Source organism: Nicotiana tabacum, chromosome 3, assembly GCF_000715075.1.
Source record: "Nicotiana tabacum cultivar K326 chromosome 3, ASM71507v2, whole genome shotgun sequence".
Classification (NCBI taxonomy): domain Eukaryota; kingdom Viridiplantae; phylum Streptophyta; class Magnoliopsida; order Solanales; family Solanaceae; genus Nicotiana; species Nicotiana tabacum.
Window position 1 is genome coordinate 53,288,615 of NC_134082.1, and position 21,734 is coordinate 53,310,348.

The following is a 21,734-nucleotide window of genomic DNA, read 5'->3' on the forward strand; positions in this document are numbered from 1 at the left end:
GTTTTGGCATTTTTATCCAAGCACGTAAATATCTATTTAAAATCAGTTTCAGAACTTACAAATGCTTTTTAGCACTTCAAGCTTATCAGTTAGTATTTACAATCAGCTAATTCAAACAGGTTCTTAGTATAATAGACAAGTAAAAACGAATTGAGGGAGTAATTAAATATTTTAATAAAATGTTTTAAAATCAAGCAAAATGGACACTGTGATGTAAACCAACTTATCAAGATGAATTTCTTGAATAGAAAATCTGAAAACTATGCTCGAAATTAAATTATTGAGCAAGTTACCTCTCAAAACACCATGTTGCTGGTTAATAATAATTGCACATGTAACAATCTCATAGATGCATCTTATGTGGTATACATGGCAGGTGAATGAGCTCATATTCACCTTTGATATTTTCGGCATTCATGGGATTCAATCCCAATTTTAGTTGGTCTATTAATTAATGAGAACAAGTAACATAAGAGAATTCGTAAAGAACTTTCTAGTTCTTTAATATTTACCCATGTAAATTCTCTTTTATTTTTGCACATCATACTTAAATCAAGATTGCTCAATAGGCCATGTTTGATATACCACACTCACCTCTAGAAGGAGGATTGAGATGATATAAGAAAATAATGTCATTATTATGACATGAATGGTCATTGGTCACGTACCTATTGTAAGCCAAAATATTTTGATAATTTAATTATTAAATGACAATAATAATACAAGAAACATATTTTGCATATAATTTTGACCATGACCATAATGGTATAACTTTCTCCTTGAAAGATATATATGACGATATAGCTTGTACTATTAGTTAAACTTTGGATGTTCCCATTCAATTAACAAAAAAATCACAACTTTGAATTTAAAAAAAAATAGCAGTATATAAAGGGAAAATTATAGGGAAGGCGAAAAAGAGGAAAAGAGGAAAAAGTGGAGAGAATATGGTAATGAAGGCCACATATACCCCCTCATTAACGCACTGTCCCCTTCATTCTTAAAGCTTTTTCCACGAGAATTCCGCTTTGCTTCTTCTCTAATCGAAAATCATCAAATTTATAATCAATCAAATCAAACGATAAACATATTTAATAATTTTGTAGATCACACACAGTGTGAGTAAATCCGGTTTGATCCATTCACCGATCATGTCATGTTCACCGTCGTCATCGTCGGCATCGGAAGATGAAGATGAAGGAATGGATTCATACAGAAAAGGAGGATATCATGCCGTGAGAATCGGCGATTCATTCTCCGGCGGCCGATATATCGCTCAGCGAAAACTCGGCTGGGGTGAATTCTCCACCGTTTGGCTCGCTTACGATACGCGATCGTCCGTAAGTCTTTTTTATTCCTTCAAAATATTCTTCCTTTTTTTGATAAAAAGTTTATTGATCAATACTATTTCCTCTTTTTGTTTCATTTCCGTGATTTTGTTTTACGCGGATTTTGTGTGAATTCATCAAAATATATGCTTATTTGAGATCGTCAGTGCTCTTGTTATTTCACGAGTAGTGAAAAGTTTTGTGACCTAAGGTTTAATCTTAAGTGATGAAGATCGTCTTTGTTTGTGGCTAAGTTATTACTCGAGATGCTTTTATCAGTGAAATGCAATTTGGAATATGCAACTGATTATAGTTATTCTTTTCTCTATGATTAATCAAATTGGATCACACCTTGATTTAGTAATTGTACCTTTCAACTGGTGGATAATAATCGCCAGTTGTTAATTAAGAATGAGTTTTATATAGGGGACAGTTTAAACAAATTTTTACACTATCAGGTTTCCCAAGAGATATTTACAAGTAACCCTCCACAAAAAGTGGTACTTGTAACTTGTTACAAGGCAAGTTACCTGCTACAACGGTACATGCGACCTGATACCATCGGTGGATATTAGTTGAACTCATTAAGAATTTTTGTCGTAGAGGATTCTATTTGAGCAAGTTGAATGAGAGGAGTGAGCATTTAGTTTTTGTATTGCTTTCGGTTTTCCCAAGTTTCTTTTTTGGGAGATACAAATTACAAAAGCAAACAACTAGTTTGGATGTCTGATACATTCCAGATCGTTTCTGTTCTTTTTTGTTTTCCCAAACTAGAGCTAATGAGGCAAGCTCTGCCTATTTGAGTTCCACAAATCAGATCTACTCTTACTCTTTTAGACCTTTTAAAGGAGGAAGGTCGCCGTAGATTGATAGCTAAAGTAAAAGAAGTCCAACTATGGTGGATACTGATTTAGAAGAAGAGTGGAATGGATACACAGGGTTTGTATTGTGGATTCCGACCAGTTTAGGATTGCGAAGTAGTTGATTGGTCGATTGATCGGTTGGCAGCTGCCAGGGATTTGAAGTCGGACATTGTCACATTGGAGATCGAATTTGTAGCATTCTGGCTACTGAGTTGTTGCACAGGGCTTTTTGTCAGGATCTCCAAGGGCAATGTTTCCCCTCTGTCTCCGAGAGACAAGAAATGACACTAGCACAAACAGATGCTACTCTGCTACCTTATGCTGCATTTCAAGATAACCGAATGCGGAATGCCTATTCCTATTTATTTTTCTTATCCACTTTGATCAGGTTCAGCCTAACCTATCTTCTTGTTTATTTGGATGGTATTACATGTTTTTGCATATCTATATGTTTGGTGATAGTTACTTGATACCCTCCCCGACTTTCCTAACAGAGCTTTAGTGTTATTAGTTATTACACTAGGCCTCAAGTAGGGTTCCTTTTCTTTTCTCTCTATTCATGCTTCTTGTCTATACCAACCATCTTGAGCAAGTAATGTCTGCTACTGCTTACACAGTGAAATAATCTCCATTCAGTTTTAGGCTTTTAATCATTACCATCGTCGCCATTTCTTTATGATGTCAGACTTGGTATATATATATGCTTTTGTTTGTGATGAATGTGATGCATATATGAAGTCTCTTTTTCAAGTTGTGAGATCTCTTACGCAAGCAGCAGTTTTAAAATCCTTGATGCTGAGAATAATTTTGTGCATGCAGTTAACACTGTTTGGAGACCTACGGCCCATAGTAAAAAATGCTTGAAATGAACTTTATCTCCAAATGTCTCATGATTTCTTATAATGAAATATTCTGAGCTCCATAGAGCAACAATTTAATTTAAGAAGTTTGAATGTTTCCATGTCAAAAGCATTTATTTTGTGGGGGCATTTGACCTGGTTTGGAGTCAACAGCCAACAGGTCGTTGGTGATTTTTCTGAGCTAGAATATCAATCCATTAGCTTCCTTCGTTATGGAAATTCAAGGATATTTTTTTTATTTGTGTAGAATAATCACATAGAATTGCTCTTCTTTGGAGAATATTTTTGTTCGTTGTCTAACTGATGGTAAGCCACCTAGTAAGCGATGAAAAGCTTCAAAAACATCTGGTTTCAAATCTATCTCCAACAAGAATGTGCCGTAGATTTCCTTTTGTGTATTCTCATTGTGGATGGTTTTGAAGTCCTACAGATTTTTTGAATTGTTTTCTTGGACTATGAAGTCTAATATACTTAAATTTGTTTTGGGTAGGGATTTGTAGCCTTGAAGATCCAGAAAAGTGCGCCACAATTTGCTCAAGCTGCTCTTCACGAAATTGAAATCCTTTCTGCTATTGCCGACGGTGATCCCTCTAATAGTAAATATGTTGTTAGACTTATTGACCATTTTAAGCATACAGGTCCAAATGGACAGCATTTATGCATGGTCCTTGAATTTCTTGGTGACAGCTTATTGCACCTCGTCAAATATAATCGTTATAAAGGCCTTGAACTGAACAGAGTTAGGGAAATATGCCAGTGCATTCTAACTGGTCTAGATTATTTGCACAGGGAACTTGGACTTATTCATACAGATCTAAAACTTGAAAATGTTCTTTTACTTTCCACGATTAATACCACAAAGGATCCAATTAGATCGGGAATGGCGCCGATACTTGAAAGGCCTGAAGGGATCCCAAATGGAGGAGCAACAATGAATATTATTGAGAAAAAGCTAAAACAAAGGGCAAGGAGGGCAGCAGCCAGGATATCTAATAGACGAGCTTCAATGGGTGGGGTGGGCGGAGTTGCGAAAGCAAATAGAAGTCTTGATGGAATTGACATAAGGTGCAAAGTTGTGGATTTTGGAAATGCATGCTGGGCTGACAAGCAGTTTGCACAAGAAATTCAAACACGGCAGTATAGAGCTCCAGAAGTTATACTTCAGTCTGGATATTCATTCTCTGCTGACATGTGGTCTTTTGCTTGTATTGTATTTGAGCTTGCTACTGGGGAGATGATGTTCACACCCAAAGGTGGACAAGGTTTCAGTGAAGATGAGGTAGGAAAAATTCATCTATCCCTTTTTTGGCCCCGTTCTTTCGGTGTTACTATCGTGCTCGGTTCCTTTTGTTTCAATGTTATCCGTCTTCTTAACTAGGAGAACTGGGGGACCACTGGATTGTTGGAGTGGGCGGAAGGCCCTCACTTTATATTAGACATGTTTACGAAGTTTATTTTGATCTAAGATCAGCTTTTTTTGTACATGTGAAGTGGAGTTATCCAATGGATTTTATTGCAGTCAAAAGTTTTTCACAAGCAGCACTTGTATGTATTTCTTAGTATCTTTTTTGGTTCCAGGATCACCTTGCTATGATGATGGAGCTTCTAGGAAAGATGCCCCGGAAGGTGAGCGCATTGTTTTGCTTTCGTGACCCTGTAAGAATTCTTTTGAGAAGTAATCGTTAATATTATATCTTATAAAAACTGTTGGTAAAGCAGATAGCCAATGGTGGGGCTCGCTCTAAAGATTACTTTGACAAATATGGAGATTTGAAGAGGATCCGGAGGCTGAAGCACGGGTCTTTAGAAAAGTTACTTATTGACAAATTTCGATTTTATGAAATTGATGCCCATGAATTTGCCAAATTTCTTTGTCCCCTTCTTGATTTTGAGCCAGAGAATCGACCAACGGCTCACCAGTGCTTGCAACACCCATGGCTCAACGTTAAAAGTCTAAACCAAACAGAGGTGAAGAGTGAATCTGGTGTGGAAACGGTCAATGTCGGGATGAGAAACCTACATATGAAGGGCGGTAAGTGATGTATGAATGAATGGATGGGTGATCTTCTCACTGCAAAGTGCCTACCTTTTGCCTCTCTCCCTCAGTATCAGATTGCTTGTGAATTAATTTTGGATTTTTTAAAGGTTGAATTAGATTCAAGTGATTGGTTAGACATAGCTGTATTAATTTGATTGATTACGGGGAGGAAACGACCTCCAGAAGGAGAAATTGGCATCAGTTCTGAAATATTCCTCGGTTAAGCTTCCACGTAGTTGTTTTAATGATGTTGACATTCACCAAAGAGATAATCCTGCATTCCGCAAACAATTAAGGTTCCCATGTTCTTTTTGAAGGTCTGGGGGGAATGAAGCAAGCTCCAGAATGAGTATATGGGATCCTCTTGATGTGGAGTGTGTGTTGTACATTAAACATCTAAAGAGTGGATTCTGTGGAGGATTTTTCTTCTCCATTTCTGCAGGCAGAAAGTGGCAGGAGAAGCTAAGGCCCCCAATTTTTATTTTTTATTTATTTTAACTCAGGTTGAGGTCCTTGTAACAACAGATATATAAATTTTTGTATACGTTACTCTGAAAATATTAGTTCTCACTGAATTTTACATGAACCTACCATTTTTTCTTGTTGCGTCTAATGCTTGTGACTACACTCTGGATTACATGGAATAAATGCCTTAAAGGTTAGTAGAGAACTGGAGCTCATAAATAAAGATCATGGATAGTTATGTAACAGTCGCTTTCTCAAAACAATGCCCAGTGATTTTGTCACATAATTGAATGTTCGGACAATAATTATTTTTAAAACCAATCAAACAAACAATTATAATATAGGGATTAGTAATACATGGATTAGTTATACAAAGATTATTTATTGTTGGATGTTTGGTGTATTGCACTAAAATTAAATATTGTACAAGATACTATTTAAAAAATAATATATTGAAAAGCAATGAGTTTACAATTATACCCTTGGATGCTTGACTTTTATTGGCTTCTAGGAAAAGGACACGGATAATTTTGATTTTTTTTTTTTTCATGTTTAAGTTATACATGGATTAGTTATTCCATATTGATAATAGTATGAAGTTAAACCAAAATTGGTGTATAACTTTATACAAGGATTAGTTATACGTGATTCAAAATTTAAACCAAATATTGGATAAAAAGTTATCCAATTACCATAATTCTTATAAGTATATTATACCAAACGATAATGATGCAACTTGCAGAAAATAGGCTATTGATAGATATAAATAGAGTGCGGGGAAGAATGAAGGGTTGTAATTTAACAGCAACAACAGTAAATTATAAAATCTACGCCTCAAATTCAACTTCAAACAAGTTGAAATAGGTACCTTGAATAGTCACTATCCATGTTAATTCCATCTCAATGAAAAAGAAACCGGGCAGAATGTACAATTGGTGAAAGTGATGGATCCACCTACGCGGCTTTGAGGAATAAATGGAAATTGATGGGCTTTGACGTGAAAGAGACCCAATGGCTGCAAATACAGATAGAGGGACCACGTGCGAGAGAAATTTAAAATTTATAAGCGGTCATTTCAAAAGTACTCGAAATTTAACCACTTTTCATGTAAAAATAAATTTGAACAAAAAAACTATTTAAAATCCGAAAAATATTCTAGCATAAGTATACCGGAACTCCAGTATATTATACTGGAGTTCCAACATAAGTATACTGGGCTTCCAGCATAATATACTGGAGTTCCAATATAATATACCGGTCCAGAATAATATGCTGGAAGTTCATACACATGTGCTCCAATCTCCAATATATTATGCTAGAACCTTTCATATTGCAGCAAAATAGTGGCTATTTTTCAATAGCTTTGCAAATATTAGCTATTTTTCAATGGCCAGTCCAAAAATGGGCTAGCCCGTGCTATTTTTACACAACGTGCACATCCAATTTCGTAGTAAAACTTCTAGGCTTTTGGCACATAGTACTATATATTTAAAGAAATTTTACCTCCTATAACAAACTACTTATACAGGTTGTACTCTGTCTGTAGTACTATTGTTGGCAACCATGCATATTAGATTGGTAGTTGATACCCATTATGAACACTTTAAGGTTGACGACATCCTGATTACAATTTATCAAACTAATAATATATTCCTGTAAAATCACACTCCTGTTATATCTGAAAAAGAACCAGCGGGAGCTTTGCTATCTACACTTGGTAAGGTAATCTAATAGGAAAAGTAGGTCGACAAAATTGTATATAGAAGGAAATCTTCCGTATGAAAAGTAGTTGCAATACAGTTAGCAGCAAGCATGTGTAATGACAATATGGAGAAGTATATCATGCCGCTTACAACCTCAAAAATGTAATGAATACACGTGTTGAGAAATAAAACATTGTGAGATTAATTATACTGGCTTTCAATGTTCAGTATAATTGTTTAGTGTTATACTCAAGACTAATAGGATGCCTGAAGAGTGGAGGTGGAGTACAATGGTCCCGTTGTATAAGAACAAAGGTGATGTACAGAGCTGTAACAACTATAGGGGCATCAAATTACTAAGTCATACCATGAAAGTTTGGGAGAGAGTGGTAGAAATGAGAGTGCGAAGGACGGTGTCTATTTCAGACAACCAGTTCGGGTTCATGCCGGGGTGATCTACCACAGAAGCTATTCACCTTATTAGGAGGATGGTGGAACAGTATAGGGATAGGAAGAAGGATCTCCACATGGTGTTTATTGATCTGGAGAAAGCGTACGATAGGGTTCCTAGGGAGGTCTTATGGAGCTGCTTAGAGGATAAAGGGGTTCCGGTTGACTATATTAGGGTAATTAAAGACATGTATGATGGAGCTAAGACTCGGGTTATGACAGTAGGAGGTGACTCTGAACACTTTCCAGTTATTACGGGGTTGCACCAAGGGTCTGCGCTCAGCCCATTCCTATTTGCCCTGGTGATGGATGCATTGACTCATCATATTCAAGGGGAGGTGCCATGGTGCATGCTATTCGCTGATGACATTATTCTAATTGACGAGACACGAGGCGGCGTCAACGAGAGGCTAGAGATTTGGAGACATGCTCTTGAGTCTAAAGGTTTCAAGTTGAGCAGGACGAAGACGGAATACCTCGAGTGCATTGAGCCGACGAAAGCAGGAGTTGAAGTGAGGCTTGACTCTCAAGTCATTCCCAAGAGGGGTAGTTTCAAGTACCTTGGATCGGTTATTCAGGGGATCGGGGAGATTGACGAGGATGTCACACACCATATAGGGGTGGGGTGGATGAAGTGGAGGTTAGCGTCGGGAGTCTTGTGTGACAAGAAAGTGCCACCGTTACTAAAAGGTAAGTTTTATAGAGCAGTGGTTAGGCCTGCAATGTTATATGGAACTGAATGTTAGCCGGTAAAGAACTCACACATCCAGAAGATGAAAGTAGCAGAGATGAGGATGTTGAGGTGGATGTGCGGGCATACAAGGATGGATAAGATTAGGAATGAAGATATTCGAGAGAAGGTGGGCGTGGCCCCCATGGAGGACAAGATGCGGGAAGTGAGACTCAGATGGTTCGGGCACATTCAGAGGAGGAGCACTGATGCACCGATGAGGAGGTGTGAGCGACTGGCTGGAGTGGGCACGCGGAGAGGTAGAGGGCGACCTAAGAAGTATTGGGGAGAGGTGATCAGACAGGACATGACGCGACTTAGGATTACTGAGGACATGACCCTTGATAGGGAATTATGGAGGTCGAGCATTAAGGTTGTAGGTTAGGGGAAAGTTGTGAATATTTCTACAGCACAATAGAGTGAGACTAGCTAGTTAGGAGTTAGACTAAGAATGTCATTGGTCGTCTATTGATGCAGGGCTTTACCTGCTAGTTTTACTATACCAGCCATCTATTTCGTATTTCGTATTTTGTATTTCATATCTCTTATATTGCTGTTATTTTATTATGCATTTTTATGGTACTAATATATCGGCTCCTATTACCTTTTTGAGTTGAGGGTCTCCTGGAAACAGTCTCTCTACCCTTCGAGGTAGGGGTAAGGTCTGCGTACATATTACCCTTCCTAGACCCCACTTGTGGGATTATACTGGGTAGTTGTTGTTGTTGTTGACTTTCAATGGTCAAGTGTAGTTTATGGTGGGTGCCCGTGCCTCCAACTTGTATAATCGGACAAGCGTCGTCCCAATATTGACTTTTCAATAAACAACGCCAGCTAAAACATTACTACTATTATTAGCAAACTTTTGTTGACTTATATTCTTCTCTTGAATATATACTTTTCAATACTTGACCTTTATAGGAATTAAGCGTGTCAACGAAACTTCGTGGTTTAATCTGTAAGAGAATTGCCTTTATCTTTTCAAGCTAAGAAGTATGATATAAATAGGGCATAACTCGTTTCGCTTTTGCGCATCCACAGGACACACAAGAAAAAAGAGAAAAGAAACATAAAAGGAAGAAGAAAACGAATTAATTAGGTCATATCAAGAAAGTAAGTACTGCAGAACAACTAGCTGACAAGGAATTAATGAAGAAGAATGTGAAGGTTGTGATTTTACTTTCTGTCATTTGCCTCCTCCTAACATCTGCCGCTGCTCGAAGAAGAGGCGGCAGCGGCGGCATCGGTAGAGGAGCTGGCGTAGCTGGTGCGTCTCGTAGTTCTAGTAGCAGCAGCAGCAGCAGCCCAGCCATCACCTTAGGGTGGTCTTGCTGTGGCGCCATTTCTCTATTTACTTACCTCTCATTCTTTTACTTCTAAACTCAACTAGCTACTTCATAAATTTAAGTATTCATTCTTTTTACCACATGAAATATTAATGTTCTTTTGTACAAAACAGAAAAGTGAAATGATATAGTTCATAAATGGAGCATTCGATTTAAGATGTGATCATAACCTACTTTCTTTCTCTTTTCAATAAGATAACACTTGCTATGTTATGAAATACAGTGTAAATGTCCACTACTCTACTCTTCTCCACTACTTTCTTGCCGAGTACAGGGGTGTTCAAATTGAATCGGAAAACTACACGAAATCGAAAAGTCAAATCAAACCGATTATAATAAGGCAAAATACATAAGTTACCCCCTGAACTATGGACCAAATCCCTGTTACACACTTTTTGTGGACGAAAATTACTTTACACACTCAACCTTTCCAGATTGTTCCTAAGACACACCTCTTTATCTATGTGGCAAGTGCGTGTTTTACAAACAAAATAAGGCGTCTAAACAGTTAAAACTGTATATCTGATTGTGTATTTTAAGGGTCCAGATTTAATAAAACTTATCCAACGGTTAAATGGATTTTTTTTCCTTTTCCAATATCTTCCATTTTTCATTTTTCTAAAGTAATCTGGTTCAAATTGAAGATAATACAGATGTTTACTATCCATTTTCTCCACTTTCAATGAAGAAATCCAATTCAAATAATAACAGACCGAGGGAAAAAATCGATTCAGGAAAAAAATTATAAATAGTGTAGAAGAATCTGTAATGAAGTTTTCAAGTGAGATTGGAAGAACAATTGAGAAGAATCTCCTTTTTTATTTCCCTTTTCAATGGGGCAGCCATGGAGAAAACTCACTTGTTATATCTTGAAAATTTTTAGAAAAAGAGGAAGAATACATCAGAAGGTAGGAGCAGTTGATTAGGGTTTTTTTTTTTTTTTTGAATTGTAAGGTGGAAGTTTGGGTTTTTTTGTGGTCGGCAGCAATGTAGATAGCGAGAAGGCTATGGAAGGTTTATGTTTTTAATTATCCATGATTTTTTCTAGGATATGTGTGTGTTAATGGATGAATGATGAAAGAGGATTGTTGATGAAGGCAGAGATATGAGCTGAAAAGCTCTAGTGAAGGCACGATGAAGGAGATGGTTCCTTTTCATTTTTCTTTTCTTTTTTTATATTTGGGTGGGTGTTTTTTTTTTTTAAGTCAATGATACGTGTCATTGTATGATTGGTGCGTGATATTACATATTTTCTAAAAAACTGGTCAAGAAAAAAGTGGTGTGTCTTAAGGACACTTTCGAAAGATTGAGTTTGTAAGGTGATGATCGTCCGCAAAAAGTGTGTAATAGGGATTTGGTCCATAGTTCAGGGGTAACCTATGTATTTTGCCATTATAAAATCCGACTATATTTGGTTTGGTATTGAGTAAAGAAATCCGAACCAAACCAACATATAAATATATAGTAGTTTTTATATATACTTTTAAGACTTTATATTAAATTTTCTTTAAAAATATAAAAATATTTCTGATCCTCTCATGGGATGTTATATTTAATAGAACTTTCCTGAGCCGAGGGTCTATTGGAAACAACATCTCTATCTTCACAAGGTAGGGGTAAGGTCTGCGTACACACTACCCTCCCCAGACCCCATAGTGTGGAACAATACTGGGTATATTGTTGTTGTTGTTGTTGTTGTTGAATGAAGTGCATTCATTTTTATTTACAATAAATAATAGATTGTATCACTTTCTTTTTAAGTGTTACTGAAGTGCATCAACCATTTTTTTGTTCTTAAGATTTCTTATATCTTTTTCGAATTTGAAATGGTATTTCGATAATTTAAAATTAAATAGAATATATTATTATTTAGGTATCATCTTATTTTTTATGTTTAATTATTAAACCCGATTAACCTTGAAAGCATACATTAACAAAGATTTATTATTAGACAACTAAGAAAATAACTATCATATATTAATAAGGAAATTCTCCCATAAGAATATTTTAATAGATCATGTGTTATTCAATTTTTAAAATTTTTACTAACATATATTCAATTATCAAAACTTTATTTATAACTTTAACAAAGTAAGATTGAAAAAATATTTGTGTAATAAAAAAATCTAAAAAGTTCGACAAACCGAATCAATTCAAACCTATATAGTTGGTTTGGTTTGGTTTTAATAAAAACAGAACCAATCTGGTCCATGTACACCCCTACCGAGTCATGTATACGGGTGTCAAGGGTCCGGTCTGGTCCGGGTTATTGGAAAAGGAGATCGGTCGGTCTCCGGACTGGGCCGGTTACCGATTTTTAATACCGGTTTTACCAGTTCCTAGCCCCTCCGGTGAATTATTGAACATGAATGGTTCCATGCCTAAGGGGTCGGGCCGGACCGGTTTTATTAAAAAAAAATTATATTTTGTATAACTACCGTAATTTATATTAAGATAAAGTAAAAAATGTAAAACATAAAAACAATCTTATAAAAAGAGTGTTTGAATAAATTTCAAAAGCTTAATCCTTATATTTGAATATTTCATTAAGAATTTAAGATAATAGAATACAATGAAGAGGGGAAAAATTGAACTTATAATTTGCAAGTTCTTTTTTTAATTCAAACTTGAAAATTAAAGTTTACATTTTAAAACAACTAAATTAAAGAAAAAAGAGTAAATTCAAACTTTAATTATTAAATATAAATCAAACTTCAAAGACTTTCATAGTTTTCATTGCATAATAATACTTCAAATTAATCTAACAAACTAAAATATTAAGCTTAAATAAGTCTAATAATTTTAAAATAACACAAGTTGTCTCAAATCAACTTAAATACGAATTTCTGGAGGACGCTCTAGACAACTCTTCATATGCCTCCTTAAACAGCGTGTACCCTCTCACTTTTGACAAAAATTTAAGACTTGGCCACAGTTCTTGCACTTTTCTTTGCGAACTTCTTTATTTTCTTCTACCACCTCAAAGTATTCCCAAACATATGAGCGTACACCAAAACCACAGGGCATGATTTAACTTAAATTGAGAATTTGGATTTGAGAATTGAGAGATGAATGAAGAAATGAAGAAGAGGAGGGATATGTTTATAGTTGAGATTTTTACATTCCTATAAACTATATGAAACTATATTACCCTCCCTACTTAAGTTTTACTATAATTACATTTTATATACCCAATTACCATTTATGTATACTTTATGGGAATTAATAATAATATTAATTAGTGTCCTAAAATAACTCTACCGTATATTCCCACTCCCCCCACGTTTCTCTCTCCACATCCTACCCCTCTCACCCACGTATCTTGCACAAGAGAGCAACAATTCCACCATTGACAACCATTAAAAAGCTTTAAAGCTTTGAATTCGAATTTGGGTTTTCAAAGAACATCATTTGTTTGAATTGGGTGTTGTTGCAAAGAATTGGAAATACTCTCTAGGTCTCTCTCTATCTCTTAATACTTAATTTTAGTAATGTAAAGCAAAGAAAAAGAGATCAGAAATTCCACCATTGACAGCCATTAAAAAGCTTTAAAGCTTTGAATTCGAATACGGGTTTTCAAAAACTATTATTCGTTTGAATTGGGTGTTGTTGCAAACAATTGAGAATATAGTTTGGAGTTTATATCTCAAATTTGAGGGTGTTTTGGTGAATATTAGACTTAACTTTGGCTGAATTTAGATTGAAACTCGAAAAAGAAGAAGAAAAAGACATGATATACATTATATTTACGAAATTGTAGTAAAATTGTAGAAAAATTATATTCTGTTGTTTATATATATATATATATATATATATATATATATATATATATGGAAAAATTGTGTTTTGTTTCTTCTAGGTAAGTACAATTCCCAGCTCCCTAACGTCATTTTCTATTTCACCGGTGGCAACCACCAGACCAGGTAAGCTCCCTCCCCTCTCCCCGCCATAGAATGCAATACTGCTCTCCCCCCTCCCCCACCCCGACCCCACCTTGTTTTCTTTTACTCTCTTTCTCTCTCTTGTTTTCTTCTTCTTGTTCTCCCCCCAAACGCACTTGCTTTCCGGATCCTCACTTACAATCTTACAATCCTCCACCACCACCGGCGCCGGCACTGCAACAGCCTCATCCATCATCTCCATTTCCCTCAGTTGAATCTCAAGCTCATTCTTGTATTTGTTATATACGTTGTGTTGATTTATTTTTCTGACTTTATTGTATTTTGTTTTGTTTAGGGTTCTTCTTTTAACAGTTTTATTTATTTATTTATTATTTACTCTCTCCGTTCCAATTTATGTGAACCTGTTTGACTGGGCACGGAGTTTAAGAAAAAATAAAGACTTTTGGAGTTTGTGGTCCTAAACAAGTCAAAAAGGGGCCTAGAGTATTTGTGTGGTTATAAAAGCTTCTCATTAAGGGTAGAATTGTAAGTTTAAGCTAAATTATTTCCAAATTTAGAAAGAGGTCATTCTTTTTGGAACGGACCAAGAAAGAAATAGGTTCACATAAATTGGAACGGAGGGAGTAATTTATTAAAAAAAATCAAAATCAATTTAAGGTTTTATTACAACCTTCCTGTGCTTCTTTGCTACGGGTGGGGCCTCACCAGTGGTAGCGGTGACAACCCCTCCTTTGTTTCTCTTCGTGGTGTTTTGTGCGTATTTCAGGTTAGGGACTTTGGCTATTAGCGATGAGCGGGACGTGCGTGTGCGAACATGAGGAACAACCCCGACAAGGGTCAACGAGGGGCGGTGGAAGTTGGACGCGAACGTGCTAGGTGGACGCAACATCATCGTATATACCAAGACAATTCCCAGGTTCCACTTGCGGGAGTTGGTACCTCCTGTTTTTCCTTTTCCCTTTATTGTGTTAGTTAAGTTGTTGCAATCTTAGTTCCTATTATTTTATTCACACTATTAGTGCGCTTATAGTCGCAGCCTGTCTTTGTCTAGCGTGGTCTGTTGCCTTGTGTGTGTTAGTGGTTTTCCCGTAGTTTGCCATAGGTGTAGTGGCTATGGTCTGGGATGGTCGAGTGAGGTCATATACTCGGGGGGAGCAGGGGGTGGGGCGGGAGGCGGGGCAGGGGTTACGGGGTGGGTCGGGAGGCAAGGGAGGTAAAAAAAACAGGGGTGTCTATAGGTTAAGAATCGGGTCATGGAACGTAGGTACATTGATGGGTAAGTCTATAGAGTTGGCAAAGATTCTCCAGAAGAGGAGGGTCAATATAGCGTGTGTCCAAGAGACTAGGTGGGTAGGGTTGAGGGCGAAGGATGTGGACGGGTGTAAACTTTGGTACTCATGAGCCTAGAGAGGTAAGAATGGAGTGGGTATCTTGGTGGATATGGAACTTAGAGAGTTTGTGGTTGAGGTTAGACGAGTGAATGATAGATTTATGGTTATTAAGTTTGTGGTTGGAGAGTACACCCTAAACGTCGTTAGAGCCTATGCGCCACATGCAGGCCTAGATGAGGAGGTTAAACGATGTTTCTGGGAGGGTTTAGATGAGATTGTGCACCAGGTTCCGCCACCTGAAAAGCTATTCATAGGAGGGGATTTCAATGGCCATATTGGGGCGTCCGCAGGTGGCTATGGCGAGGTGCATGGAGGCTTTGGTTTTGGGGAGAGAAACGGAGGAGGTACCTCGCTGTTGGACTTTACTAAGGCTTTTGGGTTGGTGATTGCGAACTCTAGCTTTCCAAAGAGGAAAGAGCATTTGGTTACTTTTCAAAATGCGGTAGCAAAGACTCAGATTGACTATCTCTCCTCAGGAGGTGTGATAGCGCGTTGTGCAAGGACTGCAAGGTGATTCCGAGTGAGACACTCGTGACGCAACATAGACTCTTGGTGTTAGACGTTGGTATTCTGATAGAGAGAAGGAAAATGATAGCTCGGAGAAAACCAAGAATCAGGTGGGGAGCCTTGACTAAGGATAAAGCCCAAGAGTTGGAGTGCTAGTTGTCAGCTATGGGAGCTTGGAGGAGCAGTGGGGATGTGAACACTATGTGGTCAGCGACAACAGACTGTATAAGGGAGTCTGCGAGAGAGGTGTTAGGGGTCTCGACCGGTGTCTCTGGTGGGCACAAAGGAGACTGGTGGTGGAATGAAGTGGTCCAAGGTAAAGTGGAAGCGAAAAAGGCAGCATACCTGAAGTTAGTGGGGAGCATAGGTGAGGAGGAGAGGCGAGCGTGCATAGAGAGATATAAGGTAGTTAGGAAGGAAGCTAAATTGTCGGTCACGGAGGCAAAGAATGCGGCTTATGGTCGTATGTATGAGGAACTGGGGGAAAAAGGCGGGGAGAAGAAGTTATTCCAGCTGGCCAAGTCGAGAGAGAGGAAGGCTCGAGATTTGGACCAAGTGAGATGCATTAAAGATGAAAATGGTAGACTACTGGTGGAGGATGCCCAGATTAAGAGGAGATGGAAGACTTACTTTCATAAACTTCTAAATGAAAAAGGGGATCGTGATATTGTGCTAGGCGAATTGGAGCATTCTGAGAGTCATCGACTTCGGGCCCTGCAGGCGTATTGAGGTCGAGGAGGTCGTTAGAGCTATGCTTAGGATGCGTAGGGGCAGAGCGACCGGGCCAGAAAAGATTCCGGTGGAATTTTGGAAGTGTGTAGAGAGAGCACGTGTGGAGTGGTTGATTGGGTTATTTAATGTTATTTTTAAGGCGAAGAGGATGCCGGATGAGTGGAGGTGGAGTACGGTGGTTCCATTGTATAAGAACAAAGGTGATATCCAGAGTTGTAACAACTATAGGGGTATCAAATTACTGAGTCATACCATAAAAGTATGGGAGAGGGTGGTTGAAGCGAGGGTAAGGATGATAGTGTCTATATCCGACAACCAGTTTGGGTTCATGCCGGGTTGCTCCACCACAGAAGCTATACACCGTGTTAGGGGGTTGGTGGAACTATACAGAGAGAGAAAGAAGGATCTGCACATGGTGTTTATTGACCTAGAGAAAACGTATGACAAGGTTCCTAGAGAAGTTCTCTGGAGATGCTTGGAGGCAAAAGGTGTGTCGGTTCCTTATATTATGGCAATTAAGGACATGTATGATGGGGCTAAGACTCGAGTTAGGACAGTGGGAGGCGACTCTGAGCATTTTCCGGTTGAAATGGGGTTACAACAAGGCTCTGCACTCAATCCGTTCTTATTCGCCCTGGTGATGGATGTGATAACAAACCATATACAAGGGGAGGTGTCATGGTGCATGCTATTCGCCGATAACATAGTTCTGATTGATGAGTCACGAGCCGGTGTTAACGAAAGATTGGAAGTTTGGAGACAGACTCTTGAGTCTAAGGGTTTCAAGCTAAGCAGAACGAAGACGGAATACCTCGAGTGTAAGTTCAACGTTGAGCCGGGGGAAGTGGACGTGGATGTGAGGCTTGAGTCACAAGTTATCCCAAGTAGAGGCAGCTTCAAGTACCTTGGTTCGATTATCCACGGGGGAGAGGAGATCGACGAGGATGTCACACACCGCATTGGGGTAGGATGGATGAAGTGGAGGTTAGCATCTGGAGTCTTGTGTGACAAGAGAGTGTCAACGCTACTTAAAGGTAAGTTCTATAAAGCGGTGGTTAGACCGACCATGTTGTATGGGGCTGAGTGTTGGCCTATTAAGAACTTACATATCCAAAAGATGAAAGTCGCAGAAATGAGGATGTTGAGGTGGATGTGTGGGCACACTAGGATGGAGAAGATTAGGAATGATGATATTCAAGAGAAGGTGTTCGTGGCTCCCATTGATGACAAGATGCGATAAGCGAGGCTCAGATGGTTCGGGCATGTACAGAGGAGAAGCCCAGATGCCCCAGTAAGGAGGTGCGAGCGGCTTGTTGTGGAAGGTACGAGAAGAGGTAGAGGGCGGCCTAAGAAGTGTTGGGGAGAGGTGATCAGGCAGGATATGGCGAGGCTTCAGATTTCCGAGGACATGACACTTGATAGGAAGTTGTGGAGGTCGAGTATTACGGTTGTAGGCTAGGAGGTAGTTGAGTTTTGCGTTACTTTATAACTTTGTGAGCCTAGTACGGTAGGGTTTTGTCTAAGATAGCTAGGGGCAATGTCGTGTCTTACTATTTTCTATTTTTCGACGCATGATCCATTTACTACCCATCGTTTTTGCTTTGCACTTTTCTGCATTTTATGTTCCTATGTTTCCTATGATCTCCGTGGTGAATCTAATATTCTCTCATTTTGTCTTTTTATTATCTTGAGCCGAAGGTCTTTCGGAAACAGCCTCTCTACCCCTTCGGGGTAAGGGTAAGGTCTGCGTACACACTACCCTCCCCAGACCCCACTTTTACTGGGTTGTTGTTGTGTATATATATATTGTATGTATGTATGTATGAAAATTGTAGTTGTATGATATTGTAGTTGTATATAACTGAGTAGAAATAGTGTAAGAAAATTGTAGATAAGTTGTATAATATATAATTAGTTGTATGAAATTTATTTTTACTATGTATAAATCAGATACAAAATATACAAAAGACATATTATATAAATTTTGTATAAAATTTGTATTTAAGTTATATGTTATTGTAGTTGTATTTAACTGGGTAGAAATAATGTATGAAAATTATAGATAAGTTGTAGATAAATTGTTTAATATATAATTAGTTGTATGAAATTTATTTTTACTATGTATAAATATGATACAAAATATACAAAAGACATTGTATAAATTTTGTGTTTAAGTTGTATGTTTTTGTTTCATATTGCTTGAGAATTTTGTGTTCTCATTAACTGATGCTATTCAAAGTTACTACTCCTACATAATCGAGGGCGACACTCAGTAGCACAGGAGAAGGTCGATTAAGACCTAGAATAGAAGTGAATTTGATAAAAACCTTATTCTGTTATATTGTTCTGGTTTAATGCAATATAATACATTGGTCAGAGTAATTATATTTGTTTACCGTAAGATTACAGAAGATTGCATGCGTACAGAGAATTGATTAAGTTATAAACAAGTAGTCTTTTCCGGAATATCCGTTTAAAAAAATGAGGTGTATAATTTTTATCATTTTCATATTTGGATTGCAAGAAAGAGGAAGAAGAAAATTATTAAGGGCATTTGCATCTATATTCGTTTTTTGTGTCACGTTTTAACTTGTGCTCGCTTTGCAAAAAAAATTGCAAGCGTACCCGCTTTTTCGCATAACTTCAGCATACAGGGCTGAAGTAGCAAAGACAATCACGCAAAACTTCAGCATTCTAGTAGCCGGGGATGAAGTTCAGCTCTAAACTGACGTTTTTGTTTTGTAATTGGCGAACTTCAGCTCTAGAGCTGAAGTTTTTATTTGTAACTGACGAACTTCAACTCTAGAGCTGAAGTTTTTATTTGTAACTGGAGAACTTCAGCTCTAGAGCTGAAGTTTTCGTTTTGTAACTGGCGAACTTCAACTCTAGAGCTGAAGTTTTCGTTTTGTAACTAACGAACTTCAGCTCTAGAGTTGAAGTCTTTGTGACAGTTGCACAACCCCAAGTTAATGCAATGAACCTATTTCACTTAGGTCCAGCTGAATACCTGCAAATGTAAGTGAGAATGAGATTCATAGGCAAAAAGAATCCCATCTTACGGTCTGCTAGCCAGCGTTTTCAAACGAATCACAGCGATATGACCAAGAACTTCATTCAAAAATCTATGCACTGCAGGCTACATCTTCTAACTGCAGTATCGTTTCTGGAATTGGTCCAAAAAAGATTTTTGACGCAAGACCAATAAAAAAAAATAGGCTCTGCATTTTGTCTTCAAACTGCGGTAGATTCCTCGCATATCTATTTTTGAATTTTCTTTTTGTTTTTAAATGGATTATGGTTTTATATATAGAAGTTTTAAGAGGACATGAAGACAAATAAAAGAAGTTGATTGATAACGATCAAATAGATAGGCTAAGACAAATGGAGAAGATGAGCATGAAATTTTTGTTGAGAAGAAGAAAACGAAGGAGGAGAAGTAGGAGAAAGGGGGCTGAAGTTATTTAAGAAGTGGGTACAAGTTGAAAGTTTAAAAAAAAATGGGTATAGGTTAAATGGGGCGACCAAATAGGGCGCCCCGTGCAATTTTTACAAATATTAAAGCTAAAATTAAAACGTGCTTAACAATTTATAACCATACTGTATATCTTCGTGGTCCCTTAATATTTGTGCGTACTTATATATATGTTATCACTACAAATTTAAAAGTGGTTATACCAATCTAATGTAAAAATAGCATGGTATAACCACTTTTCGGATTGGTCATTCAAAAATAGTCAGTATTTACGAAGTCAATAAAAAATAGTCACTATTTTACTGCAACAGAGACAGGTCCAGCATAATATACTAGAGTTCGGTGCACCTGTGTATGAACTCCAGCATATTATGCTGGACCGGTATACTTTGCTGACTCCGGTATAATATACTGGAGACTAGAGCACCGATGCTCCAAACTCCAGTATATTATACTGGACAATTATACTTACTGGAACTTCAGTATATTATGCTGGAGTTCTAGTGTACTTATGCTGGAACTCCATCATATTATGCTGGAGTTCCAGCATACTTATCCTGGAACTCCAGTATAATATGCTGGAGTTCAAGCATACTTATGCTGGAACTCCAGTATAATATACTGACGTATTTTTCGGGTTTTGAATAATGTTTTCGCTCAGATTTATCTTTACATGAAAAGTGGCTAAATTTCGATTACTTTTAAAACTGGCTATTTTTGAACGACCAGTTATAAATCTGTAACGACCCGACCGGTCGTTTTGAGCTCCGGTGCGTCATTCAGCAGTTTGAGGCCATGAGCGGCTTCATCTCAGGTATATTGACTTGTGTGTATGGTCAAAATTAAAATTCAGGAAGTTTGGAGTCAAATCTAAATGGAAATTCTCATTTTGAAAGCTTAAAATTGAAGAAATGAACTAGGATTGGAATTTTGAGTAAACGACCTCGGAATTGGGATCCGAAGGTTCCAGCAGGTTCGTATGATGATTTCGGACTTGGGCGTATGCCCGGATCGGGTTTTGGATAACCCGGGAGCGTTTTGGCGCCTATTGTGGAAGATAGCATTTTAGAAGAAATTGCATCAGTTTGGTTTAAAATGCATTTCAGTGTTATTGATGTCCGTTTGGGATTCCGAGACTGGGAGTAGCTCCGTATGGTGATTCTGGATTTGGGAGCGCGATCGGAAATGAATTCGGAGGTCCGTAGGTCATTTTGGAGTCGTTCGGCTAAAGATGGAAAATTGAAGGTTTTGAGAAATTTGGCCGGAAGTGGAAATTTTGATATCGGATTCGAAATACGAATTTTATGGTTTGGATAGCTTCGTTAGGTTATTTGGGACTTAGGAGTGCGTCCGGAATATCTTTGTGTTGAAATATGAATTATGGGAAAAAATTGAAAAATTTTGATATTTAATATTGTTAAAGTTGACTTTGGTCAACATTTTTGGTAAACGGACCCGGACCCGTAATTTTTCGGTCTCGAAAGGTCCACAGAAAAATATGGGAGTTGAACGTGTTTCCGGAATCGAATCCCGAGGTCCCAGGCCCGAGAAATGAATTTTTTCGTGAAATTATTTTCTGAAAATGTTTAAGGAAAATGAAAATGAAATTTGATCAGAAAGTAATGGTATCGGGCTCGTATTTTGGTTCCGATGCCCGGTACATGTCATATATGTTGGTTAAGCGCTTCCTGTAAAGTTTGGTTACAAACGGACGTTGTTTGACGGGTTTCGGCATTAAATTGGAAAATTTGAAAGTTTATGAAATTTGAAAGAATTCTTGGATTTAAGGCTCAAATCATTGATTTTGATGTTATTTTGGCGATTTAATCGCTCGAGCAAGTTCGTGTGATGTTTTAGAGTCAGTGTTCATATTTGGTTTGGAGCCCTGAGGGTTCGGGAGTGTTTCGGAGGTGTCTCGGAGTGATTTCGGACTTAGGAAAAATTGCA

At 37.8% G+C, this 21,734-nt stretch overlaps 2 protein-coding genes across 2 annotated transcripts in view; one reads left to right on the plus strand and one right to left on the minus strand.

Moving 5' to 3' along the window:
• The first annotated feature begins 906 nt into the window (after nucleotides 1–906).
• LOC107785107 (uncharacterized) lies at nucleotides 907–5,690 on the plus strand. The gene is made up of 4 exons (XM_016606333.2): nucleotides 907–1,340; nucleotides 3,542–4,330; nucleotides 4,630–4,677; nucleotides 4,771–5,690. The coding sequence occupies exons 1-4, from the start codon at nucleotides 1,152–1,154 to the stop codon at nucleotides 5,089–5,091; spliced, it is 1,347 nt and encodes a 448-aa protein (XP_016461819.1). The 5' UTR covers nucleotides 907–1,151; the 3' UTR covers nucleotides 5,092–5,690.
• Nucleotides 5,691–6,299: 609 nt separating this feature from the next.
• Nucleotides 6,300–21,734, minus strand: part of LOC107797866 (uncharacterized) — a 42,605-nt gene continuing 27,170 nt past the window's right edge. Inside the window, exon 6 of the mRNA XM_075249424.1 lies at nucleotides 6,300–6,569. The gene's annotated coding sequence lies outside the window, so the exon portion shown is untranslated. The remainder of the gene's footprint in view (nucleotides 6,570–21,734) is intronic.

What these genes read in the sequence shown, in the direction of transcription:
- LOC107785107 (XM_016606333.2), top strand. Translation starts at nt 1,152, where the DNA reads ATGTCATGTTCACCGTCGTCATCGTCGGCATCGGAAGATGAAGATGAA. An exon ending in CTTACGATACGCGATCGTCC is followed by an intron (nt 1,341 to 3,541) that starts GTAAGTCTTTTT and finishes TGTTTTGGGTAG; the next exon opens with GGATTTGTAGCCTTGAAGAT. An exon ending in TAGGAAAGATGCCCCGGAAG is followed by an intron (nt 4,678 to 4,770) that starts GTGAGCGCATTG and finishes TTGGTAAAGCAG; the next exon opens with ATAGCCAATGGTGGGGCTCG.